Source organism: Hevea brasiliensis, unplaced genomic scaffold (assembly GCF_030052815.1).
Source record: "Hevea brasiliensis isolate MT/VB/25A 57/8 unplaced genomic scaffold, ASM3005281v1 Scaf56, whole genome shotgun sequence".
NCBI classification, from domain to species: Eukaryota; Viridiplantae; Streptophyta; class Magnoliopsida; order Malpighiales; family Euphorbiaceae; genus Hevea; species Hevea brasiliensis.
Window position 1 is genome coordinate 5,825 of NW_026615095.1, and position 13,396 is coordinate 19,220.

Below are 13,396 nucleotides of genomic sequence, written 5' to 3' on the forward strand. Positions count from 1 at the left end.
TCAAAGGGTAGGCATCCAATTACAGGTCGCATAAATCGTGATGGGATCAAGTGCAATTGTTGTGGGAGGTTTATGCTCTAAGTGACTTTGAATTTCATGTAAGTGGCAAATACTGCAGACCAGCTATCAGCATCTTTCTGAAGATGGAAGGTCTCTATTAGATTGCCAGATGCAAATAATGCATGATGACATTCAAAATTTTGCTGGAGCCACCTGAAAGGTTGAAGGACAATTGTCATCAAGGTGAGAATGATCACATATGTTCCGCTTGTCATTATGGCGGTGAACTGATTTTATGCGATCAATGTCCTTCCTCATTCCATAAAAGTTGCCTTGGTATGGAGGTAAGTCACTCGATTGGTCTTTAGTTTGTACTTACTAAAACTTTCTAGAATTTCCTGTTCTCCATCTCTTCCCTTCATAATTTTTCATTGTATTTTATGATCTAGATATTTGACTTCTCATATTTGACTAATTTTCTTTTCCCTTTCGTTATTATTTTCCCTTTTGGCCTTCCATAGGATGTTCCAGATGGAGATTGGTTTTGCCCATCATGCTGTTGTAAAATCTGTACAAAACAAATTGAAAAGAGACACTGTATTTTCTTTGGATGATGATCTGTTCTTTGTTGTACTCAATGCGAGCGTAAATGTTGGTCAACTGCATCTCTTTTAGCTTAGCTAATAATAAGAAAATTTTTTCAATTGAACATTTGGAATTTCTTGTGCTTTTTGCCTATTTGGTGCAGATCACATTGGATGCCTAAGGATTAGAAATGAAGATAGCTTGGAATGCTTTCCCAACGAACATTGGTTTTGCAGCAAAAGTGTGAAGTGGTAACAAAATCGTCGTCTCTTAATATAATTTTTGTTACAAGTTTTGTGTTAAGTATTTTTGCTTACAGAACAGCAATCAGGAGCATCTACTTCATCTATGCTCAATTCAATTTAGCATTATAGCATTGTCAGTGACTTGTATCACTTTCATTGTTTATAGTTTTTGGAAACTTGAGCTACGACTTAAAAACTCATCCATTGCATTCTTTTTCCCTGCCATGCTTAGCTGCATCTATGTTTATTGCAATGAGTATTCTCAATCTATTTCCAAATTGTTTAATGCATGTTAGAAAACCAATTAGAAGGAAAATGAACTGTTTTCATCACCTTTAGGAAAAACCAATCAGAAGGAAAATGAACTGTTTTCATCACCTTTAATTTAACAAGGTAGATATTTTGCACATTGCCAGTGCTGATATCATCCCTGCAAAGAAAAACAAATGTGCATTACCTACGCAGTTGATGAAGATATGTCCAGGGAAAAATCATTGAATAATAGGCCTGCATCCTGCAGTACATTCAGAAAGCTAAATTCTGAAAAGTAAGTTTATGCTGCTTTCTTAGAAATGTTATCAGTCCATGTTGTTTGGGACAAGACAAGAATAAGTATTTATTATGCTCCTCAGTTATCAATTGTGAATTGCAATATAGCCTTTCTTGCAAGATAAAGATAACATGTTTTGTTCTTTCCGGAATGCATTTTTCCTTTCTTGCTTTATTTCTTGTTATGGCTATGGCCACTTTCAGTCTCTTTTATTGGGTGGAAATCATTCTTAACACCCCTTAGGGCTTATCAATTAGTAAACAGAGGAAATAGAACAGTGAAAGAAACTAATAACTCAAGCACACAGGAATGTTAATCTGGTTTGGCTTTAAGGCTTATGTCTATTAACAAATTTGCTTTCTAGCCTTTAGCCCACTACACCAAAATCTCACTTTCACAAACACTTGGAAGATTACTTGTTCTAACTTGTGATTCACTCTCAATGCAAGACATGCTCTTTAGCTATCCAATTACATGTATTTGTAGGCATTGAAACTTAGCTCTCAATTTATGGGTGACCTGCTTTCCACATTCATGTGTGTTCTCTAGGCTATGAAGAATTGTTGTCTAGTTTACCAAACTTGTCACCAAATTAGTTTGTGGTCACATAGCATACAACTGTAGCTTGCTCTGCCTCAAATTTCTTGCTTTATGGATTTTGGGCCCATCAGATTTATTAAGAATCCCACATCTAACAGGAACACCAAGTGTAAAGGGTATATAAAGGTGAAAGGCCTACTAACTAATTGGTTAGTTCTAACATTTTAGCTTGGTCGGCCCAAGTAAGCCAAAATTTCATACTTCATGGATTCTATCCTCCAGCCCAATTATTCATCACTAGCCTTCAATTCAAAATTCTAATATGATATCAGAGTGGGTCAAGCCTTGTATCGCTTGAATTTCCCTGAGTTCTTGCTGCATTTCCATTTCAGGCTTGTCTAGACATCTATTAGAAACAACTAAGTGCATTGAAAATAATCATCAACAAATATAACAAATTAATGAAAGCCCAAAGTTGAAGTTAAATGACTTGACCTCATACATTTAAGTGAACAATATTGTAGAAAGAGATGATTCTCCTTAATTTCAATTAATCTGACATGGGTATATATATACAATTGATTCCTATAATTGTGTTCTACTAATTAGGAAAAATCCTAAATAAGAAATCCAAATAGGAATACGTAATACGTAATATACAGAGAAATAATATAGTGATTGACTTTCCATAACACTCCTCAAGTTGGGGCATAGATGTTAATCATGCTCAACTTGTTACAAATGTAGTCAATTCTAGCTCCATTTAGAGCTTTTGTGAAAATATCTCCTAATCGCTTCCGCTTTGATGTGTCCTGTTGAGATGATCTGTTGTTGAATCTTTTCACTAATAAAGTGACAATCAATCTTAATATGTTTGGCCCGCCATGAAACACGGATTAGAAGTAATATGGAGAGCAATTTGATTATCACATCACAATTTCGCAGCAAGGAGGTTTTAAAACCTGTCTCATCTAGAAATTGAAGTATCCACATTACCTCACATACCGATTGTGCCATGGCTCAGATTCGATTCAGACTAGATCGAGAAACTACACTCGCTTCTTGCTTCTCCAAGACACCAAATTTCTCCAACAAAATGCAATATCCAATAGTTGACCTCCTATCAACCTTAGATCCAGCCTAGTCGGCATCCTCAAAACATTCAACATTCAAATGCCCATGATTACCATATAGCAAACCTCTTCCCGAGCGCCTTCATATAACACAAGATTTGTTCCAAGGCTTCCCAATGAGCAACAATTGGGGAAGACATAAACCGACTTACCACACTAACGGCATAAGTAATGTCGACGAGTGATTGTAAGGTAGTTTAATTTTCCTACCAATCTCCTCAGATTCTCTCGATCTTCAAACAACTCACTATCCTCGCTAACAGCTTGTAAAGTTGGAGTCATTGGTGCACTACAAGGCTTAGCACCTAATTTTTCTGTCTCACAATAGATCGAGGACATATTTTCTTTGAGATAAGAAAATACCCTTCTTACTTCTCATAACTTCGATACCCAAGAAATACTTTAACAATCCCAAGTCTTTGGTCCTAAACTGGTTTGGAGGAAGGTTTTAAGAGATGAAATTTCTATAGAGTCACTCCCTGATGACAATGTCATCCACATAGACTACAAGGAGAATTAAACCACCTCGATTGCCTATAAAATACCGAGTGATCACACTTACTCTTTTGCATACTAAATTCTGCATCGCTTCACCGAATCTCCCAAACCATGCCCTAGGATTTTGTTTCAAGTCATAAAGAGACTCAAGCCTACAAACTTTACTCAACTCCCGACTAACAAATCTAGGTGGTTGCTCCATATACGCCTCCACCAAGATCACCATGAAGGAAAGCATTCTGATATCCAATTGATGCAGGCCAATCATATGTAGCTAAAGAGATAAACAAGCTAATAGAAGTATGTTTAGCTACAGGAGAAAAGTGTCGAGTAATCAACCCCATATGTCCGAGCATATCCTTTTGCTACAAGGTGTGCTTTAACCTAGCCACGTAACCATCAGATTTACCTTTACTATAAATACCCATTTGCAACCAATAGCTTTCTTACCAGTTAAGAAAGGCAACAGCTCCTATGTACCATTAGTATCTAAAGCCTCCATTTCCTCTTTCATAGCATCACACTAGCCAGATGAGACAAAGGCCTCACCGACAAGATAAGGGATAGGAACAGAGTCTAAAGAAGTAACAAAACACCGAGAACAAGAAGATAATTGATTATAAGAAACAAAAGAAGAGATAGGGTAAGTACATGAACGCTTACCTTTACGTAAGAGCAATGGGTAAGTCTAGATCGTAATCATGATCGCAGATGAGGCATGCACTCCCAACGAAGTAGCCGTGGAGGATCTCGAGTCAGAATCTCCAATCTTCTCGGAATAAATATGAACAACGGAGGTCGAGTAGGTCTAGAGACGTATGAACAGTCATGGGAGAGGACTAGACATTGGTTGACAAGATATATTAAGAGATCATCCTCTCCCCGACTCTCATATACAGATGATTGAGAAAAAATGGAGTGGACTCAAAAATGTGACATCCGTGCAGAAACAAGATAATGATTAAGAGTAGGAGAAAATAACTGCACTTTTTGGAGCCTGAGTACCCAAGGAAGACACATTTGAGAGATTTTGGTTTCAATTTAGTAACCTGTGGACGAATATCACGCACAAAACAGGTACAACAAAAATACTGGTTCAATAGGGAACAAAGATTTTATAGGAAACAAAGCAAAGATAAGGAATATCCCTATTAAGGACAAGATGGCATACGATTGATCAAAAATATGCCGTAGAAATTGCATCCGCCAAAAGTGTTTAGGAACTTTCATCCTAAAAGAAGAGCACGAGTTACCTCAAGAAGATGCCGATTTTTCTTTCGTCACACCATTTTGGGATGGGGTATCCACATAGGACTGATGAAGAATGTCATTTTGTGTCATATAAGATCAAATTGTGCCGCAAAGTATTCTTTGGCATTGTCACTTAATATGGGCACGTAAATATTAAATTGAGTTTTGATTTCATTATAAAAGGCACAAAAGATAGAAAACAACTCAAAACGATTCTTCATTAAATATAACCAGTAACACGAGTAATCATCAACAAAAGTAATAAAATAACGAAATCCAGCTTTAGAAGTAATGTAACAAGGATCCCAAACATCGTAATGAACTAACTCAAAAGGGGATGAAGTCTGCTTATCGACTCTAGACACGTAAGGCAAACGATGATGTTTTGCAAATTGACACGACTCACATTCTAAGATCGATAAAGATCAAATTGAGGACACAAATTCTTCTTCATGGTAGACAAAGAAAGATGACCCAATCTACAATAAGCTTCAAGAGGTGTTAAGGTACTGAGCAAACAAGCGACCGTGGTACATAATTTTTCTGTAATGTAGAGACCACTGACTCACGCCCTCTACCAATAACTGTCATTGTAAGATCCTCAAACAACATACGGTCAGAAAAAAAGAAAGAACAATTTAAGGTACGAGTAAGTTTACTAATGTAAAGTAGATTAAAAGAGAATTTTGGTAGATACAAAAATGTAAGGCAAAGAAATTGACGGTCGGGTTCGCAGCCTAACCCATGACACAAGAAGTAGAACCATCACCAAAGTAACAGAGAGGAAGTGAGATTAGACCTAAAAGCGTATAGAAGACTAGAATTACTCGCCATGTGATCTGTCGCACTAATCAATAACCCATTTGAATGAGGAAGACACAAGACATGTAGTTTATTTACTGACTAACGATCGCAGTGATGTGGAACCGTAGGCTTTAGAGATGCTTGATATCGGGAAAATTGTGCAAAATCCTTTGCAGATACTAAAATAGTTTTCTCAGAGGAAGATATCAGAGAACTCTCTATTGCCATATTTGTCATCCGTGATCGCAGATTTTTCCTCCGGTTATGACAATTATATTTTGTATGACCAGGCTCATGGCAATAATAACAAATAACTCCTCTTGAGTCCTGATTAAAACTAGCCTCTTCATTACACTAATTACTTCTGTTGCCTGTAATTCCTTCTCTACTTCCTCTTCTATTACCCTGTTGTCCATTTGGATTACGGCTAATAAGAGCACCACCGCAGTGTGAAGATTGGGTACTCTCGCATTTAAGGACCTGTGTGAACGCTTTCATGCAAAGAGGAAATCTCGAATCGATAGAATCGAGATTTAGCCTCATACTCAAGGAAGGCCTCAAGAAAACTCATAATACCAGCTTGCTCGCTGGGCTTGTTGAACTTTCACATCGTGACTAAAAGGCAAGAATACATTAAGTTCCTCATATACTCAACTCAACTCAACTCAACTAAGCCTTTATCCCAAAAATTTGGGGTCGCTATATGGATTCGCTTTTTCCACTGAACGATTTTGGGTTAAATCCTCGTAAATGTGTAATGCTTCTAAGTCATGCCGCACTACTCTCCTCCAAGTCAATTTAGGTCTACCCCTTTTTTCTTTCTATCCTCTAGCCTAATGTGCTCTACTTGTCTAATCGAGCCTCCGTATGTCTTCGCTTCACATGACCAAACCACCTCAATCTCCCTTCTCTCAACTTATCTTCACTTGGCACCACTCCTACCTTTTCTCTAATACTTTCATTACGGACTTTTTCTAGTCTAGTATGGCCACTCATCCACCTTAACATTCTCATCTCTCGCAACTCTTATCTTATATGCATACGACTCTTTCAAAGGCTCAACACTCACTACCATATAGCATAGCTGGCCGTATGGTCAGACGGTAAAATTTTCTTTTAATTTATTGGGAATCTTACGATCACATAAAACTCCGTGGCACGCTCCACTTCAACCATCCCGCTTAATCCTATGACTAACATCCTCCTCACATCCCCATCTACTTGAAGGATCGAGCCTAGATATTTAAAGTGATTACTTTGGGACAAAGGCTACCCATTCAAACTAACTCCTTCCCTATCACCGCTTGGCCTTCACCGAACTTGCAATGCATGTATTCTGCCTTCGCTCTACTTAACTTAAAACCCTTTGACTCTAGAGTACTTCTCCAAAGTTCTAGCTTCCTATTGACTCCTTCTCGTGTCTCATCTATCGTAACAATATCATCCGCAAACATCATGCACCAAGGAATACTCTCTGTATATGTTTCATTCATCTAAAACTAATGTAAAAAGGTAAGGGCTTATGGTCGATCCTTGGTGTAATCCAATTGAGATCGGAAAATCTCGTGTCCCCTCCCACTGCGCACAATAGTAGTTGCTCCTTCATACATATCTTTCAATACTTGTATATACCTAATAGATACCCTCTTTGTTCTAACGCATTCCATAAGACCTCTCTAGGAACACTATCATAAGCCTTCTCCAAATCAATAAAACCATGTGTAGATCTTTCTTCCCATCTCTATATTTCTCCATCAAGCTTCTAATGAGAAAGATCGCCCATAGTTGAACGACTGTGCATGAAACCAAATTGATTGAGAGAGATAGAAGTATCATGACGTAGTCGATGCTCCACAACTCTCTCCCACAACTTCATAGTATGGCTCATGAGTTTAATTCCTATAGTTTGAGCAACTCAGATGTCTCCCTTATTTTTAAAAATAGGTACTAAAATACTCTTCCTCCATTCATCGTGCATTTTCTTTGAGTTTAGAATCTTATTAAATAATTTAGTTAACTATGCCACTCCCATATCTCCCAAATACTTCCACACTTCAATTGGTATTTCATCTGTCCACAGTTTTACCTACTTTCATTCTCTTAAGTGCTTCCTTTACTTCTAAAGATCTAATCCTTCTAGTATAATTTACATTCTTTTCTATTGTTCTATAATCTATATTCACGCTTATTACCATTTTAACTATTATTAAAGAGTTCATTAAAATAATTTCTCCATCTTTCTTTAATGTCCTCATCTTTCACTAATACTTTTCCTTCTTTATCCTTAATGCACCTAACTTGATTGAGATCTTGACATTTCCTTTCTCTACTCCTTGCTAATCTATAAATATCTTTCTCCCTTCTTTAGTTCCAACTTTCTCATATAACTTTTAAAAGGCCTGCTCTTGCTTGGCTAATCGCTTTTTTGCCTCTTTCTTTGCTATCTTGTACTGCTCATATGCCTCATTATTATCACATTTAGGTAATTTCTTATACCATTCCCTCTTTCTCTTCACTGCTCTTTGTACTTCCTCATTCCACCACCATCTCTCTTTTGAGGGTGGTCCATGTCTTCTAGACTCTCCAAGTACTTTTCTAACTACTTCTCTAATCTTTGATGTTATCTGTATCTACATGCCATTGGCCTCCATATCTAGCTTCTATGCTTCGGACTCGAGAAGTTTATTTTTGAATTTCACTTGCTTTGCTCCTTTAAACTCCTACCACTTTATTCGAGTTACACTATTTCTTCTAACCTTACCTGAATTTTTCCTAAACTTGACATCCAAGACCACTAACCGATGTTAACTTGTTAATGCCTCTCCCGGAATGACCTTGCAATCCTTGCATAGAGCTCTATTTGTCTTCCTGGTTAGGAGGAAGTCAATTTGGCTTCTATATTGCCCCGTTATAAAAAGAAAGTCACTAAATGTGACTCTTATAAAGTAGGTATTTACTAGTATTAGGTCGTATGTCATAGTAAAATCCATGATGCTTTTTCCTCCTCATTTCGGCCGCCAAAACCAAAACTTCCATGAACATTCTCATAACCTTACCTATCACTTCCTAAATGTCCATTCAAATCTCCACCGATGAAAACGTTCTCTTCATTCGGTATGCTTTGCATTAGATCATCCATATCTTCCCAAAACCTTTGTTTACTCTCACTATCTAGTCCTATTTGTGGGGCATAAGCACTAACTACATTTATTGTTTCTCCTTCTGATACTAGCTTTACCAGTATAATTCTATCTCCTACTCTTTTCACAGCTATTACAGCATCTTTCAATGTCCTGTTTATGATTATGCCCACTCCATTCTTGTTTCTCTCATTTCCGGTAAATCACAGTTTGTACTCTGAATTACCCACTTCCTTACTTTTCTCTCCTACCCATTTAGTCTCCGAATGCAAGCAATATTCACCCTTCTCCTTTCCAAGGTATCCACAAGCTCCATTAATTTTCCCGTAAGTGATCCAACATTCCAAGTACCAACCCTGATCCTCCTCCTATCCTGCTCCTTCCTAAGTGCTCTCCATCTATGAAATCTTCTATTATTTTCTATGTCTATCTTGTGTTCTGCTCCACTATTTGTTCTATTATCTGCCTTATGGACTAACTTTTTACCCACACCTTTCCATGATGTGGGAACCCTTGCTCACTTAACACCACACCCGGCGCCGCATGGCGCTGCCGCTGGTGAACGCCCACACCTTGCATATTTATCACTACACCGGTTCCCGGCGTAGCGTCGTTAGTAGAGGACGCCCAACGCTTATATCATTTGAATCCATATCATAGGGTGTGACGAAATTTTTACGCCTGTTGTCACCTACCGCAACCCTCCTCCTTTATCCGGCTTGGGACCGCTAAGCGCAATCTACTTAGGCGGAGTTATTAAGTTCCTCATATACCCGTTTAAAATCTATAAAATAATCCGTGAGAGAGTTATCCTCTTTCTCAGCACGGTAGAATGCCTTACAAACATCATAAATACAGGAGATATTCCTTTACTGTAATACGTAAAATCTAAGTAATCCATCAATTCCTTAACAAATTCACAGTGATTAATTAAACTAATTACCTCACCGTGAATCGAGTTCAAGTCAGAAACAACCGAGCATCCTCCCTTAGCCAAGTTTGTCGGTATCATCAAGGGCTGTGGATCTTTAGTGTCGATCATCCTTATCAATGCTATGCAAATAGACCCTACAGCCTTACTCCACCTGTAATTCGAACCATTAAGTTTGTGTTCCGTGATCTTAGTTATCACCTAATTACATCGTAAATAACATTCTTATTGTCGCCATTTGTTGAGACAAAAACTAACCAAACTCTAATCCAAAGTGCTTATAGCAGCAAAATAACCCAAAATCATAAATCAAGCAAATACCAAATATGATTTGAGAGCCAAACCTCGTGTCCTTTAATGGTGTACTCGATCAGCAACAGCACACAAGCTGGTGGAATGAAGGTTGAGGCGACGCCGCGATGTTGATTGGGGTCGAAACGCCGGTCGGCAGCCAAGGTCTCTCCTGAGCTGGGTGGTGAGAACAAATAGTAACCCCAGATTGATGATCTGCTCTCATACCATGTAGAAAGAGATGATTATCCTTAATTTCAATTAATCTGTACATGGGTATATATATACAATTGATTCCTATAATTGTGTTCTACTAATTATGAAGAAATTTTAAATAAGAAATCCTAAATAGGAATACAGAATACAGAATATACAGAGAAATAATATAGTGATTGACTTTCCATAACAAATATTAAGCATGGATGAGCCCCCTTATTGACTCACTTAGGGAAAGAAGCACGATTTTGTTTTCTAGGCTAACACGACTCACATTCTGATTCTATAGAGGATAATCTAGAGTTGGTCATTATCCAGAAGAAGTTTTGCGAAGCCATCATCTATCAAGGTCAGATTCATCTATTGCTTCAACATGGTTCTCCATTCCAGTATTGGGCATTCAGACAGCAGGTCAGACCAATTTGATAAAAGAATCTTAAACTTTTGTATTTAAAAGGGATTGAGCAATGTAATTAAAATAACAAGGGATACTTCTCATTGCATTTCAAATTTTCAGAGAATGTACAAGAGAAAAAATAAGGACTCAAATCTTAATTAACTGCAAAAGGAAATTACATAGACCAGTCCAGGAGAATACGTCCCAAGCAAAACACTTACCCCCCTCCCCTTTTGCATAGACGTGTCCTACCTTGCAAGAATTTCTCCAACAGAAAACTTCTCCATGTTCTGCTGTAACAGACTCTTGAGCAGCTGGGATTTTCTTATTTTCTTCATCTTTCTTTGCTCGTCTAGAAACCCCCCGGCAGCTGTTTTCTATGAGGACCTGCAAAATCTGTTATTATTTTATATTATTTTGAGCAAGCTTTCCTGGTTGCATTTGTAATTATTGTATTGCCCATGTGACGATAAATGGACATTATCAATTAGCATGTTTCCTGTCAAGATTTTAAGTCAACTCAGTGCCTATCATGCATGCATGTTCTTCTTATAATGTGCTCTAGGGCTCCATTTCTTCAATGTACTGCTAATGATTGTGTTATTATTGCAGATTTTCTTGGGCCTCCATAAGCTTCTAGGAAAACCAATTCCAGTGGGTTCAAACAATCTTTCTTGGACACTGTTAAAATTCATCCAGTCTGATAGTCAGAAACATGATTCTTCTGATATTGAGGCCCTGACTGAGATCTACAGCAAGCTCAGTATTGCACTTGATGTGATGCACGAGTGTTTTGAGCCTGTTGAAGAACCTCACACCAAGAGAGATCTTCTTAAAGATGTTATATTTAGTAAGGAGTAAGAATTTTTATCTAGAACAAATTACCTTACTGCTTTCCATTTCTGTTAGGAACTTAATTTATTTTTTCTACATTAAAAGCAACTAAAAAAATCAATGGTATAGAGGAAGACCAGTTATCAATAGCACAAAATTTTCTTCCCATCTTTTTTTTCAAATTTTCTTCCTTTCTTTTAATTAAAAAATCGCCTTTTTCCTTCTCATTTCCTATGTTTCTTTTATCTTGTATAATAGACACCTTTTCCACTTCATTTATTGATAAGCAGATTGGTTGTGGGTTCTTTGTGCATTGTAATTCATATCCCATTATCATTTGATTTTGACGGTGAGGTTTCCTATTACTGGTGGCAGCTGATGGCCAATTTCTCTGGTCCACTTAATAATGGCTTGGGTGTTGTGGTTTTCTGGTTCAGAATCTTGATCTAGGCCTGATTTACTGCCATGCCTATATCTAATCTGGTTGATTGGTACTATGATGTGTTCTTCAGTTTTTTTTTTTTTTATTTTTTATTTTTTTTATTAATTGTATGAGAAGGTTATCAAAACAAGAATATTAATCGTTAGTTTTTATTTTATTGGTTTTAGTATTTGTAGCATAATATAGTTGCTTGGCTAACACCACTAAAGGAAAAATCTGGGATTGTGTGGGTTGGTTTATGTTTATTTTCAACTTAGGTTGGGTTTTGCATTAAGTTTTAAGTTAAAATTTCCTCATAAGACCCTTTCCAGTTGGATTATACGTAGCCCTTATGATTGGCAAAAGTCATCTCATATTGACCTCGTGTTCTAGTGAGAGTCTTAGGGTCTTCTTGCCACCTCATATTGCTTATTAGGGGTTGAAAAAGGAGAGTGACATATTTGACTAGATTTTCTTGTGCTAATGATAAGCAAAAGACTTGGACACAACTTCTAAAATTGATGCTTTCTTAAAAGCCCTATATTCCGAATGTCAAGGTCTTTCTGCACTTTCTTCTTCTTTCAAGTGACAAGCCCTGATAAAAAAAACATACTAGATTTCCCAGTTTCCTGGGATATGATTATATTTAAAATTCACTGGGAAGGCCTATTATGAAAACAATGATTTCCTTACAAAAAGGCAGGAGTCTCCTGTTGCTCATGTTGTGCTGAAGTCTCATGTCTTCCACATCAGTATTCAGGGATGCTGGGGGATCTAAGCAGCTTTAGAAGCACATGACTAGCTGAGACTTCATCATGTCATTAGCTTCAATAACCTCCTGCCAGTCTGCTGGAAATCACTATCGTTTGTTGCACCTCTTTGCAGTGTTTCATTCTTAATGTTCAAGTTATCAGTAATTTAGCTTGCATTTTTTGCTTCTCTATTTTATATATTTGAGTAATACATCTTGTCTATGTTAAGGTCCTTGGATTTTTACTTGTACTAGAAAATGGGTATTGTACATTTCAGTTTGATTCTTGTTATTCCATTTCCAACTTTTGTAGGTCAGAACTCAACCGTCTTAACTTTCGAGGATTCTATACAGTACTTTTGCAAAAGGATGATGAATTTATTACAGTGGCTACTGTGAGGTAAACTGTGTTAGATCTCACTGTCTAAAAGATTATAAGCTGCACAATGTCAAAGATCTTTCTTGTGCAGTTGTATTTGTGTTGTATTTTTGTTTTGGTAGATAATGGGACATTAACAGTTTGATGTAGAACTACAAAGAAAAATCGAAGGGACAAAGAAGTAAACTCTCAAATTCTATTAATTCTCAATTGTCAATATCAATATCAATAATAATAAGCTCTAGTAGGATACTTAGATGGCATAGGTATTTATAGTAACTAGTCTTACTAGTATAGGATTAGAGTTTGACTAGTACTAAGATTAGGAATACTTGTGAGAAAGGTGTTTTTTCATTGATTTCTGAATATGCTATATACAAATATATATATATATATATATATATATATATATATATATATATATATATAT

General features: G+C 37.0%; 1 protein-coding gene across 1 annotated transcript; it reads left to right on the forward strand.

Moving 5' to 3' along the window:
- Positions 1-11,073: 11,073 nt before the first annotated feature.
- On the forward strand, positions 11,074-13,092 carry LOC131177543 (increased DNA methylation 1-like). The gene is made up of 4 exons (XM_058142571.1): positions 11,074-11,082; positions 11,194-11,438; positions 12,901-12,987; positions 13,089-13,092. Exons 1-4 carry the CDS (start codon positions 11,074-11,076, stop codon positions 13,090-13,092), a joined length of 345 nt encoding a protein of 114 aa, XP_057998554.1.
- Positions 13,093-13,396: the final 304 nt, after the last annotated feature.

Excerpts from the sequence above, each read along its gene's own strand:
- LOC131177543 (XM_058142571.1), top strand. Across the intron at positions 11,439-12,900 it reads GATGTTATATTTAGTAAGGA|GTCAGAACTCAACCGTCTTA; the intron begins GTAAGAATTTTT and ends CAACTTTTGTAG.